This window comes from Mirounga leonina, unplaced genomic scaffold (assembly GCF_011800145.1).
Source record: "Mirounga leonina isolate KUSES-001 unplaced genomic scaffold, KU_Mleo_1.0 Mir_418, whole genome shotgun sequence".
NCBI classification, from domain to species: domain Eukaryota; kingdom Metazoa; phylum Chordata; class Mammalia; order Carnivora; family Phocidae; genus Mirounga; species Mirounga leonina.
In genome coordinates this window covers 13,874,948-13,893,277 of record NW_023270739.1, presented here as the reverse complement: position 1 = coordinate 13,893,277, position 18,330 = coordinate 13,874,948, and the positions used below count along the sequence as shown (strand labels likewise).

Sequence of the window (18,330 nt, the reverse complement as noted above, 5' to 3'; positions counted from 1 at the left end):
TCCTCTGGAAAAAAAAGTGGAAGGGACCTTAGCAGAGCTAGAAGGTAATACCAGTCAAGAACCTAAAACAGGTTCTCCAGAGCACTTCCAGAAACAGATGATTCGTGGAAAATTGACTATTAACACAAGATTCTCAGAACAGAGATGACCATACAAGTAGACAGCTTCCACAAAAGACTATCAAAATAATAGTTCCAGCTATAGCTAATAGAATGGTTTTGGACTTTCTTTTGGCCAACCAAAACCACTACTAACATTCATGTTATTTATACCTGACCAACATTACAGATGAAATAAAGCAATCTGGGGGCGCCTGGTTGGCTCAGTCGGTTAAGCGGCTGCCTTTGGCTCAGGTCATGATCTCAGGTCCTGGGATGGAGCCCTGCATTGGGCTCCCTGCTCAGCAGACATCTTGCTTCTCCCTCTCCCTCTGCCTGCCACTTTGCCTACTTGTGCTGTGTCTCTCTCTGTCAAATAAATAAATAAAACCTTATTTATTTATTTGACAGAGAGAGACACAGTGAGAGAGGGAACATAAGCAGGGGGAGTGGGAGAGGGAGAGGCAGGCTTTCCGCTGAGCAGGGAGCCCAATTCGGGCGGGGTTCAATCCCAGAACCCTGGGATCATGACCTGAGCCAAAGGCAGACATTTTAATGACTGAATCACCCAAGCGCCCCATAAATAAAATCTTTTAAAAAAAGGAAAAGAAAAAGAAAAGAAATAAAGCAATCTATATCTAAGCTAAACGAAAAGGCAATCTGGCTACCTAGGGAATGATTCAGACTTGTTTTCTGGGTCATGCCTGAAAAATCTTAGGTTATGCTAGTGACATATATTCTAGTCCCTTCTTCTAATACTTCTCGTTATTCTTGTTTGTCTCACAGTCCTTTGATGTTTATTGTCTAGTGCCTCAAATTCTTCGACAGCCACTGTGCCAGCAGATGTTTCAGCAAATGACTCAAAGAAAAAAAATGACATTCTGCTGATTGATATAAACTGAAAATCACATCTTCACAAATGAAACCCCATCTTCAAGAAGAATCAGCAACATAGGTGAAGGTCTGGACGATCCCTAATGATCTCCTGCAGCTTTGACTGAGTGAAGAACAAAAACAGAGACTGAGAATTTAGAAAGTTCACACATTCTCAGGAAAACACTGATGATTCTTTAGCCGTGTAACCAAAAGTCATCAGAAATGGTTTTGAATTCATTCAGTCAACAAATTACATTATTGAACACACTTTAAAAGCCAGCCAATCAATGACAGTCCTTACTTCTGAAGTAGCCAATGAGGAACAAATTCAGTCCAATACATATACGGCTTGGGGCCAACCAAACAACACTAGTCACACCCAAGTAACCATACTTCTATAGATGGCATCAACCCACTCGTGCCTTTGAACATCTGCCAATCCCTCAGCTCCACACTTCCCTAAAATCCTATGCAAGATCGGTAGTTTGCTGGGCTGGAGAGATTCTGCCTGATCCCAGCATAGCTCCCTTACAACAGTGAGCAATAAATTCTACTTTGTCTCTCTTTTTTAGATACCGAATGATGGTCTCATCCTCCTCTGACATCCTTTAAACATTCCTTTTGTTTATTTTTAAATATCTTATTTATTTGTCAGAGAGAGAGAGAGAGAGAGAGAATGCACAAGCAGGGGGAGCTGCAGGCAGAGGGAGAAGCAGGCTCTCCTGCGCAGGGAGCCAGATGCAGGGCTCGATCCCAGGACCCTGGGATCATGACTTGAGCCAAATGCAGACACTTAACCGACTGAGCCACCCAGGCACCCCAACATTCCTTTTAATAGAACTAACATGGACATTTAGCTTTAAAATAAAAAAACTGGTATGGTACTAAATATTTATTTTTTAAAATAAGCTAAAAATGTTTAATGATAAAATCAATCAGGTCAGTATTTCTTCGGTGAATATTCTGGGATCACAACCAACCAAGATTTTATTCTGGCAAATTTCTTGAGTAATGGTTTTTATGTTTTTCAATTAAGTGCTTTCACAGAACTGTGTTATAAGATTTTTTGTCGGTGATGTGAAAAGTCCTCTAAGTCATGTCTGCAATCTCAGCAGGATTCAGAGCACGGCTGGTTACATCCTAACCAGAACACTAGAAAAAGATGGCTCAGCTTCTTTGGCCCTACCTTCATCTTCATCAGGGTCGACAAGCCTGAAAAGAGTTCCCTTTCTCAATGCCTTGCTACCCAGGATGCAGCACGCTATGCCTCCAATGAGGCAGACAGTCATTTCATCTTCCGTGCCTGACTGGCCTGCAGCCCAAGCATACTTGTTTAGAGAATTAATCATAAATATGGATGTAGGGAAGTGTCTCCATTTTTAGACCTTATAACCTAAGCTACAATAACATCATCACACTATCGTACCACAAAAATGCAATCACAAGGCGAAAAAGGAATCTCAAAAATTCACCTGTTTCAACTGCCCGCCTTAAGGTAACCATATTCATCAGCTCCCAAAGCTAAAGTAGATATTTTTAAAATGAGAGGAAAAAAAATTCTTGGAACTGTTGATCTTCCCCTCACATTCCCTTTGTCATTCTCTTCAGACTTTTCCTTCAGCCCAAATTGACAGAAACCAATTAAGAGACAGAGGCAGAATAGTAACACAGAAGTAAAGAGATCCTTACTTTCCATTTGAAATCTGATGAATTTAAATCTTTAGGAGAGAGAAAAGAATGTGAATGAGGTCAGGCAACCTGTTAAAATCCCCTGGTTGGGGCGCCTGGGTGGCTCAGTCGGTTAAGAGTCCGAATCTTGGTCTCAGCTCAGGTCTTATTCTCAGAGTCATGAGTTCAAATCCCACATTGGGCTCCACACTGGGCATGGAGCCTACTTAAAAAGAAATAAATAAGGAACATCTGGGTGGCTCAGTCAGTTAAGTGTCTGCCTTCAGCTCAGGTCATGATCCCAGGGTCCTGGGATCGAGCCCCACATTGGGCACCTTGCTCCACAGGGAGCCTGCTTCTCCCTCCCCCTGCTTATGCCCTCTTCTCTCTTTCTCTCTCTCGGACAAATAAATAAATAAAATCTTAAATAAATAAAATAAAGTAAAGTAAAATAAAATCCTCTGGTTGCTTAGCTCTTTCCTCTGAGATGCCATCTGTGAATAGGAGTTGAGTTAGTGTGGTAATAAAAAAATATATGAGCGCACCATTTAATAAGGCCTACTACATGCCACACATTTAAACATTATTGCTACTGTGCAAAAGGAACCATTATCCTCATTTTACAGGCAAGAACAATAAGACCTCCAAGGAATTAAGTAACTTGCCTAAGGTTAAGCCAGTGAACTCTCAGTTAGTGGCTGGTTATCCTGGGATTCCAGTTAGGTCGTGCTGCTACCATTCTTATTGAGAAGAATGACTCCAAGGAATTAGTGGGGCATTGGAATCACAGTAGACTCTTGATGCTAGATTCCATAGGTTCTGATCCCCTCACTGATCCCCTAAGAGACTCATGACTCCAATAATCCACAGCTGCTGAAGATGAAGATGATGATATGAAAATAGTGAGACAGTAATAGCATCTTACATGGATTGCCTCATTTCATCCTTAAAACAACCCACACAGTGCATCTATTCTAGCCACTTTTTTCAGACGAGAAAACACAGCCCCTGAGAGGTTACCTTGCCGAAGCTGACACAAGCGTGAGTGGTGGAAACCAGAGCCCAAGACCTTATACACTACTTACACAGACTCCACTCCATCAGATGAAAGGATCAGATCTCTCAAGTTTGTTGCAAGTGGAGCTCATTTTGAAAATCATCATTTTATAAAACACAATAAACTCTTCAGTCTGGTCTTCAAGATCCTTCATGATCTTGCCACAATCAGTAATTTTCAACCTTATTTTCCAGAAGTTTTCTTACTATATTCTGTAAATACCCCCGAGTTTACTTCCTTTTGCTGAAATGGCATTTTCTATGGATTCCAAAAAAACAAAATTTTATCCATTATAAATCTTCCTCCCCACATAGGGAAAAACTCTCCCACTACTGAAATTCCATAGCACTTTGTCCTTCTCTCGGGACACTCAGGACATATTTGTGTTCTTGACTGGATTCCTACTTGACTTCAAAAGACATAGATTCTGTGTAAACTCTGTGGAATGAATGCCCTTCTGAGGCAAAATGCAGGGCTGGAAGAAATATGAAGATCTAATGAAACCAGAAAAAAAAGACAGCTTTACGTCTTCAGAAATTGCCATCCTAAGGACTATGACCTCTAAGAGCACAACAAAGTGTCAAACTTATTCTTGTAAAACACAGTGGTTAGGAGGGTAGACTGTAGACTCCATCTTGCTGTGTGGACTCGGACAAGTCACTCAATTTGTCTCTGTATCAACTGCCTCACCTGAGAATAGGAATACCATAACTTAGCTCACAGAATTGTGGTGAGTACTCAGTGAATTCCTATATGTAAAGTGCGTAACAGTGAATGGCTCATAATAATAATAATAATGATAATGATAATAATAATAATAATAATAAATGTAATACAAATATTTGCTTTTATTGTTTTTGAAACTTTTACATATATTGAAAAAGTGGCTGATATTACCAAACCTCAAGAAGGGGAAGAGAACTGTCAGAGATGGGAAATGTTCAGAATGAACAACTTAGATGATAAGGAGACCAGTACTCTTTTCCTCTCACAAGGTCAAGAGGAGATATGACTGAACATTACAATATAAGTCAAAATATGGCATAGAGAGGTGAACACAGGCTTTTGGGTAAAAACAGACCCATGAAAAATTAGCTGTTTGAAAAGAATCAGCTGTTTGGACATGGAATACAATTTTTCAGGAAAACAACATGTTATGTATTGCCTGGGTTTCTGGCCAACACATAAAAGCCAATTTAACTTAGTATTACTTTAGCAGTAATTATTGATTTTCATATTAATAGACTGTTGCAGTTACCAGCTCATTTTAATATTAGCATATATATTACTCAGTGTGTACAACAATGATTTGTTACAAATCATCTTTACTGTAGAAGTAGGAATTCACAAAATCAAACATCATGAATGCAGGAGGGGATCTGAGTAAGAGCTAGGGTCGCTGAGCTTCCTCATTTGCCCAGGGGTAGTAATGGTTTATGCTCGTCATTCTAATTATCAACAGTTCCCTTTTACTCTCAAAAGTGTCCTGGTTTGGACTAAACTGATATGGTCACCTTAGTGTTAGTATCTTCCCTCTTACGTTACAAGTGAGGAATCTAAGCCACCTAGCAGTGCTGTGACTTAGCCAAAGTCAGTGAGTTAGGAAGGGACCAGAAATACTTGTTCCTTAGTCTGGGAGTCTTCCTGTCCCACAGGTAGCAGGATAATGGTGATGACAGTGATGGCTAGGATCTGGGGCACCAGCAGTGCCCCTGGCATAAAGACTATGCGAGTAAGGCTCTCTCCAGCCCAGAGGGACTCAACAGTGTCAGGAGCTAAGGCCGGAGAAGTTTAGGGGATCTTTGTTTGTATGCCCTAAGTCTGGTCTACTGCCCTTTTCACTGTACCCCCTTGTGGCTTCTTGTCCAGCTACGGGTAAGATTATGGGGAGAACGAGGAATTTAGTTTGGACATGTCACATTTGAGATGTCTTCCAACATATAACTGGAGACGTAGAAAAGGAGTCCAGACTGGAGATATCAACATGAGGGTAAGCAATGAAAGGGTGCTATCTAAAGCTTAGGGCACTCATCAAAAGAGCAAGAAGAGAGATCTGCAGTAAAGAACAGGAGTCAAAAGGAAGGTGAATGGTGAGGAGGTTAAAAAAAAAAAAAAGGCCTCAGGGCATTGAATAACCAGCTCCAAAAATGAGGGGAAGGAAGGAATGATGGCTCTCACAATAATGATGATAAACTGCCGCCACTACCATTATTGGAAACTTACTATGTCCCGAGAGTTCCATCAAGTAATTTACACACATTAGCTTAGCCCTCATTACTATCCTCTGAGTTGGGGAAAAAAGTAAGGTTACAAAACTTGATTCAAGTCACAAAATAAGTAGCAGAGCAGAGATTCCAACTCATGTCTGACTCAAAGGAGCTCTGATCTTTCTACAATATTCTGCATATTGGGATCTTATCTTCTCTCTTCTTTCCTTTGCCCTTCGTATGTGACATTTGTGATTACAGGTAGCCTGGCTTACAACTATTTTTCTTCTGTGGGAAGATTTCATGTCTCTATTCACAGTTAAAATGGTACTAAATCATGTGCACATGACTTCAGAACTAAGATGTGGTCAGTGTTTCTTTTAGTGAGTACACAGACCGTATTTCTGCCCCACGCATGTTCTACTAGATAAGAAATGGAAGATGTTTGCTCTTTACACTCTTTGTGCTGTGGCCGGGGTCATATAACAAACACAGGTTTCAAAATGACCATGAACTGTTATTTATAAGACAGAAACCATGATCAGGAAATTCATTAACTGATATCCTAATTATACATTTTGTTATGAGGGGCATACATTTGCTCGTTTAAGGTGGGCTTGAGATTTGCTAAGAACAATTCTTCTGAGAAGATGAGCCTGTGCAATTTGCAGGTAAGTATAAAATTCAAAACCAAATATTGTCTACTGCAAGGTAGTGACAAAAACTAAGGAGCGCCCTGTTTTTAAAATCATATTTTAAAAAGTATAAGAATTAACTATCTTGCTAAGAACAATTTCATCTTTATGGATATTAACTGAAGTTTTCATCAGCTATAATACATACCCTGATCATCCCCTTAAAAAAAAAAAATCTACTGAAGCACTTTTAAAGAATGAAAGCCAGGCACTGGCAAAAAAAAGTTTGATTCTGAAGTTACAGAGGAAGACTCTATTGTCATAGGGAGGGAAGTGTTAGGCTCTTCTCTGTTTCATGCATGTAAGTCCAATCTCCCACAACTGAGAAAAGATCGTAAAGGCCAGGGACAATTTCTTCTATTTCTTTTGTACAGTGACTAGCACAGTGCTTGGAAGACTATTATGGATTTGATAAAATCCTGGCATGTACAATTCTCAATTTTACATACTGAGAACTTGTTGTCATTATACCGTTTAAAGGAAATATTTTGTCTCTCCCACACGAAACCACAAATATAGCCAGAAGCAGATTTTCTACAACCAACTTTCACAATGAATTTCTCATGAAATGTGGTGCTGCTGGAATTTTAGTAGCATTCTTTTTTTTTTTTTTAAGATTTTATTTATTTATTTGAGAGAGAGAGTGAGAGAGAGAAAGAGCACAAGAGAGGGGAGCGGGAGAGGGAGAAGCAGACTCCCCGCTGAGCAGGTAGCCCGATGCGGGACTTGATCCCGGGACTCCAGGATCATGACCTGAGCCGAAGGCAGTCGCTTAACCAACTGAGCCACCCAGGCACCCAGTAGCATTCTTAATAACCTAATTTTCTGCATGAAACAATCAGTGCCTAAAATAGGGAATTAAAAATTTCATTTAGAAATGGTTCTGATTCATAGTTTACCAATTATATTAGCAAGCACTTTGTTGGGATTCAATAGGTATCTAGAACTAGAAAAGTCGCTTTTTTTCCTTTAAAATATTTTATAGCAAAAAAGTATTAACATGCTCTATATGTGCTTATCTTTTTGCCTCATGTAGGGTTTGTCATCCAAGCTTTATGCTTTTGCCTTTTCACAGACAAAGGAAGCACAGTTAGGATTTCAAAACACAAAGGGAAACTAGTAGAGACTTTAAATTAAGTACAGAAATGAGCCACAATGTACTCTATTCCTTCTTTGCTCAAGAAATCGCCAGTCTGCTTATTTGATTAATAGTTACTTTTGTTCCTTCTTGAGTTTATTATGCTGTCAAATACTACATCCTTGAAAAAGACTATAGAGACTAAGGCAACCAAATGAATTAGAGACAGAAAACCCTGAAGAAGATATCAGGATTCCCTTCGGTAGATCTTAGAAGGAAGGCCAACTAGATTCATCACAGCCTGGAATTCCTATTATGCTTTTGATTTCACAAATTAACAGTCTTTGCGCAGTTAATGAAGCATCTGAATCAGTAAGATGTGAAGCAGAGGAAATCATCGCTTAGAGAGAAAGACCCCAATCATCTCTAAGTTTTTGGAAGAAAATACACTCTGATTCTATAAAATCAAGGTTGTGGTTTCAATGGGCTAATGTGACACAGATGAAAAAAATTATGTTCTAAAGCCAGCAACTGGGGCACCTGGGTGGCTCAGTTGTTGGGCGTCTGCCTTCGGCTCAGGTCATGACCTCAGGGTCCTGGGATCGAGCCCTGCATCGGGCTCCCTGCTCTGCGGGAAGCCTGCTTCTCCCTCTCCCACTACCCCCCTGCTTGTGTTCCCTCTCTTGCTGTCAAATAAATAAATAAAATCTTAAAAAAAAAAAAAATAAAGCCAACAACTATACCGTTAGCCACAGCCAGCAGTCTTATAAATGTTGGCTGATGGGACAAAGGTATAATGAGTAGTCCAGGATGGTTAGCTCAGCACCAACCCATCCTTACTGCTGGAAAAAAACCCTCAGAATGTAGTGTGACCACTGGTGTACCAAATACAAATGGCTTTCATACATTACTCTGGCCTTGACATATTCCAACTAATCCTGCTTGCCCCTGGGCCCTGGGCAAGAACATTTGTAACCGTACAATCCATCACAGCTGCTGACTGTGGTTTGGTGGCCTTCCTGCACATAACAAAAACACATTTGCTAGGTTCCTTCTCATTGCAAGACACATAATAAATTCTTAAACAATGTAATTTGTGACATGTAAGTGGATTTTTAAATTTAGTTTCAAAAAATGTAGCTAGTGTGTGCCAAGGGCAAAATAAGATACAAGATACTTGACCATTCCAAGTCCCAAACAATTTCAAATTCAAGTTGACTTTTTACTTTTCACTTGATGTAAGACATAGCTATAGGACAAATTTAGGAAGCTAACATGCTCTGAAAAAACTCTTGTGTTAGAGGCGCCTGAGCGGCTCAGTCAGTTAAGCATGGGACTCTTGATTTTGGCTCACGTCATGATCTCAGGGTTGTAGGATCGAGTCCTGCATGGAGCTCCACACTGGGCGTGGAGCCTGCTTAAGACTCTCTCCCTTTCCCTCTCTCTAAAACAAACAAAAAAACTCTTGTGTTAACATCTGAAATAAAACCTTACTTTTAAAAACTCATTATGAAAAAGTTCAAACATAAACAGAACAGTACAAATTAACCCATACCATTCTCATGTACCATCACTCAGCTTCACCAACGATCAATCATGACGAATACTGCTTTATCTATATACCCCTACCTTTTGTTTTCTCTAGACACCAAGTCATTTCATCTCTAAACGTTTCAGAAAAACCTTATAATTCTGGCTGAATGGTCATAGAATTTGGGGGGGTTGTGTTTTATTTCTCATTGCCTCTTATTTTCAATACCTATGTCACTGAAAGAGAGAAAGCTGGTGTTTATTGAAAGCAAGGAGAAGAAAATTTAGATTTGTCAGTTTTTCTGGCATATCTAGGGCTTAAATACAGTTGTAAACTTTTCTCCTCCCTCCAGTGAAGGAAGAGACGTGGCTGGCAAGATACAGTTATTCGGGGGCAGCCCCCTGGCCCCTATCCCCAGCTGCTCCCACCTCCTAGGCTCTGGCCCGCTCAGCCTGCTCCTTTACAAGGATGCTAAGACCTCCAGCGAGACTGGGCCAAGCCCCAAACACAACTGTGATCCTAAGCTCCAGCAAGAAATGGCCCTCAAGCCAAAAAAAAAAAAAAAGAGAGAGAGAGAGAGAGTCATTCAGTTTAACAAACATTAATTGAGCACTAGGGATAGGATGAGGTTAAATGAATAAAAATGAGTAAGTCAAAGATCCCTTCTCTAGAATGAGTGAGACACACATAAACAGATAATGTCGATAAAATGTGGGAAAGCTAGAATAATGATATCCACAGGGTACTATGGGAACAGAATAAGGGCACTCAGACCAAATTAGGTATTCAAACAAGGCTTCCAGGAAGAGAGATCTGAATGCAAAAATACTGCAAATGATTGTTACTATGTTATTATAATAAGTCCAATATGAAGTTTCTTTTAAACAGATTTCCTTCATTTAGCTGGTTAGGGAACTGGGTGGTAGGGGTTGGGAGGGGGAATTCATCAAAGAGTATTAGGAAGAAAGCAAAACACCAAGAATTTAAAAATAACCACTATATAATATATTGTGAGGAATACCACAGGGAAAAGGGCTTGGTCTCTAGCCTCAAGAAGGTAGGAACCTAAGTGGGAAGAAATTAAACATGCATCAGAAAACCTTTATTATAGAATATTCAATCAAAATACAGAGTTTAGGGATGGGAAGAGTTGACTAAAATATTTGGGTAAGAGCTGGGACTTAAACCAACATTTCGAATATAAATTTACCCCAGATCAGAAAGGGAAGCTAATCGAGTAAGTAATAATAAAATGAGTCTTAAGTGGTCAAGGAGGCTTTGTCTTTAAAAAGTATTTCTTCATTCTGTCCATCTCTGAATTGATTGAAGCAGGCAGGGGAAGGTCTTTTATCTAAACCTCAGTCTCCAAAGAGTTGTCTGTACGTGTGTTTACATGTGTGTCACGTATGTTAGTGTCAGAACATGATGGTTTGATTTGAGCATTTGTAATTGGACTCTAAGCTATTCCATTGGAATAATACACAATGTCAAGTGCATGCAAAAAGATCTACTCTGGCAGGTATCTGATTCTTGGGGGGAAAGTAAAAACCAAAATTCATAAAAATGAAAGTTGTAAAAGATACATAAGAAAATTCAATCAACATTACAAAATTAAAAAAATATTTTCCAATTGTCATCAGAGATCAGTGCCTTACCACTTATAATTCTAATTTTAATAGCAACGACAGCATCAGCTAACACTTAAATAGCATCTACTATGTGGCAAGCTTTATATAATTAACTCATTTAACCTTCAAAATGAGTTATGAGGTAGACACTCTTATTCCTCCCATCTTATACAGGAGGTAACTGAGATACAGAGAGATTAATATTATTCTTTCTTCACCTCCAGTTTTTAAATCTTTACTTGTCAGAATTTAAGTCAGAGGTTAAAAAAAGACATGTAGGATTTCTCGGAGTAGAGGCTGAAATCTAGTATTTTTGTAAGTTCAGAAAAATTACTTATATCCTTCACTGACTCAAGTGAAATGATGTGTGATAGTGTGTTGGCTCAGAGCCATTAACATAAATGTAAAATCAATCCAGGAGGCTAAGAGGTAGAGTTGCAAATAGAAACATGCTCTAAAAATGGCATGTTTATCAACAGACCAAAGAACAATTTCTGAATATTTCCCATGGGACTGAAGAATGCATCTTTTTCATAATACTTACACAGAGATAAATGACCGTATCATATACAAGCAATAAAGGAAGCCAGTGGTGAAAAGCATTTGAAATAACTTTTGTCCCTACTGAGTAGTAGAAAAATATTAGTCCCTAGGTAGAGTTAGTTGCTTTTTCTTCCAAGCTCTGAAAGCACCTTATATGTAGCTATCCCCAGCATCTGTATATTGCAATATAATGTAATTATCTGTTTATGTAGTAGTCTTCCCTCCAGACTATGAGTCCTGGAGGATAGGGTCTGAATGTATTCATCCTAGGATTTAAAATCATCTCTGCATCTAGTAGAATGAAGGTTTATTGGATGAATAAATGAATGATTTGATAGGTGACTTTTAATAAAATCTCAGGCACTACGAAGTATTATAGGAAAGTTTAAAATATCAATGAAGTCATAGGGTGTTTGCTATTTTAAGAGTAGATTCCAGTCTCCTTTGCCTGGCATTTAAGGCCTTTCTACATGGCCCTAATCTACCTTCTTAACCTTCTCTCATCTACTCCCTCCTCCTAGTTATATCCTGGGTATGAATTACTTTCTTCTTCTGACACAAGCTCTGTACTTCATCTCTATGCTTTAAGTCAGTAATCTCCAAAAGTTTTAGATTATTTAGCCCTAGTATAAAATATCTGAGCCTACTTATTTAACACTGTGCTAATATGTTTATTATAAAACAATCATAAAAATAGAAGAAAAAAGACATTTCAAGCAAATGAGGAAAAAATACATAAACAGATGTTTTAATTTTTTCTTCCTGTACACAGTGGATTGCTTTGGATATACTTCACTTTGAAAATCATTGATTTACATGAAAAGAACAAACCTCATAGAGTTTTTGTGAGAATTAAATGAATCAATACATTTAATGCATTTAGAACAGTGCTGGTCATGAAGGCCAAACTTAAATGTTAACTCTTCAAAGAATTATTTGAATACATCTCTTATGAGGTTGGGATTTCTCACTGTAGGAGGCGCTAATCCTATAGAGTTTAGCAAGAAGCCAAGCCTAAGAAGCCAAAATAAAGTAGAAACTTGGAAAGACTGGGTTTATGGAAAATGACTCAAAGGAAAAAAGATGTAATTATTAACCCCAAGAAAAATAAAGTGTACAAAAAGGAAATATAATCATACTATATTATCTGGCTCTATAGTACATGATGTTTACATAGGCCCAATCACACAAACACTGGCTGCAAATTTAACCAAAAATTGTGATATAAGTATATGGAAAAGATGGGGTGTTAACACAGCCCCTCAAATCCTCAGTTTTTATTAGCAAAAGGCTAAAGTTTAGGCACATTACTTAATTTAAAACTTGCAGATACATATCAGAAGAAACAGCTAAAATATTTCAGTGATGATCTCTGAGGAATGTGACTGGAAAGGTAGAACACTTCCTTAAATTTAAAAATTTTTAAATTAGGGTGCCTGGGTGGCTCAGTTGGTTAAGCGACTGCCTTCAGCTCTGGTCGTGGTCCTGGAGTCCTGGGATCGAGTCCCGCATCGGGCTCCCTGCTCGTAGGGAGTCTGCTTCTCCCTCTGACCCTCCCCCCTCTCATGCTCTATCTCATTCTCTCTCTCAAATAAATAAATAAAATCTAAAAAAAAAATTTTTTTTAAATTAATAGCCTCCCACTATTCAGTTTACTATTTAATTTTAAAATTTTGTGTATGTATTACACCAGATTTTTAAAATAAAGTCAATTTTTTTAAATTTTAAAATTAATAGCCTCCCACATAAAGATGGCAAGTTGAGTGTATATGTTCAACTCTACTCTCTCCAGAACTCTCAGTGACATACCAGAGAAAAGATGCAGAAAGGCACAGAAATCTCCCAGAAAGAAGAGAATAAGATCAGAAATTTAATGCAAGAGTTTTGGGAACCAAATAATAAGACTCCAGGGAGAAAGAAGGGAGAAAATGGAGGGAAAAAAAAATCAAAGAAATAATTCAAAAACTTTTCCCAGAACTGAAGAACATGAATTTTTAGACCAAAAGGGTCAAACAATGTCCAACAAAACAGACAAAGTATATCCAAACCAGGGCATATCAACGTGAAATTTAATAACAAGAGGAAAAAAAGAGATCTTGCAAGCTTCTAGGGAGATAAAAAGAAGTTAAGTACAATGAGATCAGCAGTCTTCTCGATGGTTAACAGAAGTTAAAAGGCAAATGAAGCAAAGCCTTGAAAATTCTAAAAGAAACGATTTGATATCCAGTCAACCTATTCATGTAAAAGCACTTTACAACATGCAAAGGCTTTCATGCACTCTCAGGAATCTATGAGAAAATGTGTTCACATGAAACAAGAGAACCAACCAAAAAAAAGGGGAGGGGGGACACGGAATTCAGGAAACAGGAAATCCAAAGGTTCTATTTATGAGATGATATTAAGAGTGATTATGAGTTTCTTGGTTTTAGGAAGATGAAATCCACACAGGCATACATTTGCTTTTTGAAAATGTTAAAATAGTTCACGTGCTCTTAGATTTACAGAGTTTTGCTTTTACAGCAGTCTGAGGATAAAAGAGATTACAAGAGGTTTTAACTCTTACCTGCAGCACAGCGGCAAGTACGTACACCACTATGAAGATCACGGTTAAAGAAGTGTGACCGCTTTTCATCAAATGAATAGTGTAGAGGAAAATTAAGTGTCCAGGAATCACAAGAAGCAGCAGAACCTGAGCAGACTTATTATTCACTCCTGTAGTAGAAAACGTAAAAGTTAAAACAAAATCCTATTTGGGTTACTAATAGGTCACAGTTGTTAAAATTTAAGGATTACTTTCGCATTACTATACTGTATAGCATCACATAAAATTCTGTTGCTAACAATACATTTCATTTCTTTGAAATTCTCATTATATGTCATATGCTAATTGAATGGCAGGAAGTTGATAAAAACTTGCTATGAAGAACACTGGTCAGACTTTAATATCTATCATAATAATAGAAGGAAGACAAAAGAAAAACAAAGTTCTTAAAGCACAGGAATGTTCTAATTTTACGTTTCTTTCAGAGTTCTTTCACTGATATTTCACTGGGCATTTCTGATCCTCATTCAGAAGTCAATAGTAACAAATGTAGTGATCCGAAGGAGCACCTGCACCCCAATGTTTATAGCAGCAATGTCCGTAATAGCCAAACTATGGAAAGAGCCCAGATGTCCACTGACAGATGAATGGATAAACAAGATGTGGTACGTATATACAATGGAATACTACTCAGCCATCAGAAAAAAATGAAATCTTGCCATTTTCAACAAGGTGGGTGGAACTAGAGGGTATTATGCTAAGTGAAATAAGTCAATCAGAGAAAGACAGTTATCATATGATTTCATTCGTATGTGGAATTATGAAACAAAACAGAGGAGCATAGGGGAAGGGAGGGAAAAATAAAACAAGACAGCATCAGAGAGGGAGACAAACCGAGGGAGACTCTTAATCATAGGAAACAAACCGGATGATGGGTATTAAGGAGAGCACTTGATGTAATGAGCACTGGGTGTTATATAAGACTGACAAATCACTGACCTCTACCTCTGAAACTAATAATACACTTTATGTTAATTAACTGAATTAAAATTTTTTAAAAAGTCAATAATAACCTTTATTTTCATCAGAAAAGAAGTGACAAAATTGTGAGGTTTAATACTGCGGTCACAGTTTTTTGGTAGTCACTGCCTGGGTGACACAGGACACTATTCCTTGTTACAGAGGTTTTCCCTCTCCTCCTGTTTGTTTGGGATCAAATGCCTACATTCAGAAAAGCCAAAAGGATTAATATAGGAAAAACAGTATATCTGTCTCTCTAAATCACCTAGCAATGCTTTCCTATGTATATAAGGTTCCTCCTTCCTGACTCATGAACAAGACATCCCAGAGAAAAGGATGAAAAAGAAAAAGTATACAAAGTTCCTCAGCAACTGCACGATTGATACACATGGCTTTCTTTCACTGAGATTTAATGAACATAGTCTACTCTATTTAAAATCTACTCAGGTCTCAGGAATAAAAAAGTCACGTCAAACTGACAAAATATGTGTTCAGCAAATGTTGCCCGTCTCTATTCTCAGAGAATTACTCCTGATACACAATATGTAAAAATCCACAAGCACATACCTGGACCAAAAAAAGTTCTAAATGGGTAGTAACAACCTTTGGGTTCATCAGGCAATTCTCCTGGAATGCTATGTAAATGGAGGTAGGTAGAAATCCTGCTAGCCTGAATGGCCACCAAATTACCACCAATACCTGAAACATAAGGAAAAACAAAGCAGTTATCCTTATATTTTAAACAATTTGCATAAATTCAACCAAAGGCAAAGCTCTTCATGTTATAGCCTGGGCCAATAAAACAAACAAACAAAAAAGAATTCTTCTGAAATGTTGACTTATTTGATGTTGAGGTAGGTATTCCAAAGACATAGAGTCATTGTTATGAAAGACTCATGCATTATTTTTTCAAATCTGACTCACTGACTGAAAGCAGACCAGACTAAATAATTTTTTTTTTTTAATTACTACCACAGCCAAGATATAAAGCTAGGTAGCAAGATGTTTAATGCTTACCACCTTAATGAGATGAAAAATAAGTTTGATTTTTTTCAAGTAGAGAAGGCTTGATATTTCTCTTCTCAGGTTACTAAAGAAATTGGTATCAGGGACTGAAAAAAATACTCAAGAAAGTCATCTATCAGCCTCGACTATCCTCTCAAATACTTTACAGACCTGCCCTACAAGAGACAGGAAAGGAATTTCTCTTGGCAAAAAGAACATAAAACCAGATGGAAATCTGGAACTACGCAAAGGAAAGAAGGGTGCTAGAAATGTAAAATAAATCAGAAAATAAAAAAAGATATAATTTTCTCATTTTTAATCTCTTTAAAACAATAACTGGCCATTTAAAGCAAAAATAATAACAATGTATATAGGGCTTATAACAAAGTAAAATGTATGACAAAAAGAGCACATAAGAAAGAGAAGTGAAAATCCAAGTATACTGATGTAAGTAAGGTCCTTACCTTTTATGTAAATGGACTAGATTATTATTTGAAAGTATACTGTGATAAAGATATATTAAAAGCCCTAGATCAGTAGTTCCCAAAGTATGGTCTGGGGTCTGAAGGAAGGTTAGTTCTAGAAATCCTAACCAGAAGTCCCAGAAGGAGAGCTTCACAGTGCATATTAGCATGATAAAGGCTTTAAGAAATCCTGTAGTAAAGAAATCTATTTGACCTAATGTTTCCCAAACTTAATTGACCACAAAATCCACTTCTCAAGGTATACTATTAATCTCACAGAACTAGTATTCTTGTGAAATCTATTTCAGAAAATGCTACTAGTTCTGAGATGTTAATAGTGTTAAAAGATATCCTTGTCACAATATCAACACTGATATGCCTTACTTTAAACAAAATGTGTATTTTTGTAACTAATAAAACAGATAAATTAGCAGTTATGGGGGGGAGGGGGGAAGCACAGGCTTTGGAATCAAGCAGATCTGGATTTAAATGCTGAGTTACCACTTACTAGATGTGAGATGTTGGACACATTACTTTCTTATTGTGAGGATGAAATGATATAACATGCATAAAAGACCTGCACGTTATCTGGCACACAGTAGGTACTCACTAATTATCAAATGATGGTGGTGATGATGGTGTGTTAATTAGGGACCCTTTAAATCGTGCATCCTCTAGCACATTTAAAATGAAATTCAATTCTCAAAAGTTCCACCTTTTTTGAGAACCATGGAATGAATCTTCTCTATCAATGTTTTTAATGAGTGGAATTTAACATAAAGTGAGCTCACTGTGATATTCAACTAGGAGACTCACTTACTGAGATACAAAGATTTTACTACCATGAATACCATGGCTTCCAAGAAGAGTACTCCAGGGAAGCTCTAGAATTGTTTCTTACATAAGGTGAAATAACAGAAACACTGATTCAAACCTTACTAATGATGGGGTTGTTATAATTTAAATTTTTCACTGAAATGTTGGACAATATAGCTCTAACAGTATTGGTGGTGGTATTTATGCTGGTGACTTCATCAACTAATATTCACTGAAGAGGATTTGAACAGGTGGAAGAAAAGCAGTAATCATTCCAGGCAATGAAAATTAGGACTTTGTCGGGCCACGAAATAGGAATCTGGTTAGAAAGATAAAGGAAAAAGTTGTACACATCCAAGAGCATACAGAGGGCTTTGAAAGCAAATCAGAAGAATTCAAACTTGATTTGACAGGCAGGAGGAAATCACTGATAAGTTCATCATCTTAAGACTGAAGTAATAAAAACAATGTTTAAGGAAGACTAGCCTGCTGGTGACAGTTAATTGACATTGAACAGGGAGTGGGTCAGGAAAGCTACTTTATTACTTCAATGATGGCTTAAGTAAGACATTAGCAGACTATAATGCTGAGACATTCTTATACAAATAAGTGAACAAGTGAATTATGTTAATGGACAAATCGATGAGGTTTGGTCATTGTCTATTCAGAGAGGATGAAGGGCTGGGTTGATAGTTCCATGATTTTAAGGGTGGATGATGGGGGGACAGTGGCACCAGGAAAATTGGAAAGGGGATCTAGGGGGGAAATTTCTTCATGGACATTTTATAGCTACACAAAAATGTAAATGTTCAATTGAAATTTTAGGTATGAAGTTAGAGTTTGGGGAACTTGCCTTCATATAATATATTTTATTACATATAAATATACAAAAGCAATTTATATAAATGTGTAGCACATCCTGTGACATGTTTTCCCTCAGGTAGAATTACTTTTTAAATTATATTGGTGTAAGCTGTACTAAAATCCAATATAATGACAGCCAGCCCAAAAGTCAGTATGACTAGATTAAAATGATCTTACTAAATGGAATTCATACCAAAAAACCCTGTGAACCTAAATATTATAATTCCCATTTTATAGG

General features: G+C 37.6%; 1 protein-coding gene across 1 annotated transcript in view; it reads right to left on the bottom strand.

Annotated features, from left to right (window-relative positions):
• SLC41A2 (solute carrier family 41 member 2) overlaps positions 1-18,330 on the bottom strand; it is a 113,575-nt gene that overhangs the window by 17,294 nt on the left and 77,951 nt on the right. Inside the window, exons 9-10 of the mRNA XM_034987685.1 lie at positions 15,511-15,642; positions 13,945-14,093 (exon numbers count right to left, since the gene is read on the bottom strand). Of these exons, the coding sequence (XP_034843576.1) occupies positions 13,945-14,093; positions 15,511-15,642 (281 nt within the window). The remainder of the gene's footprint in view (positions 1-13,944; positions 14,094-15,510; positions 15,643-18,330) is intronic.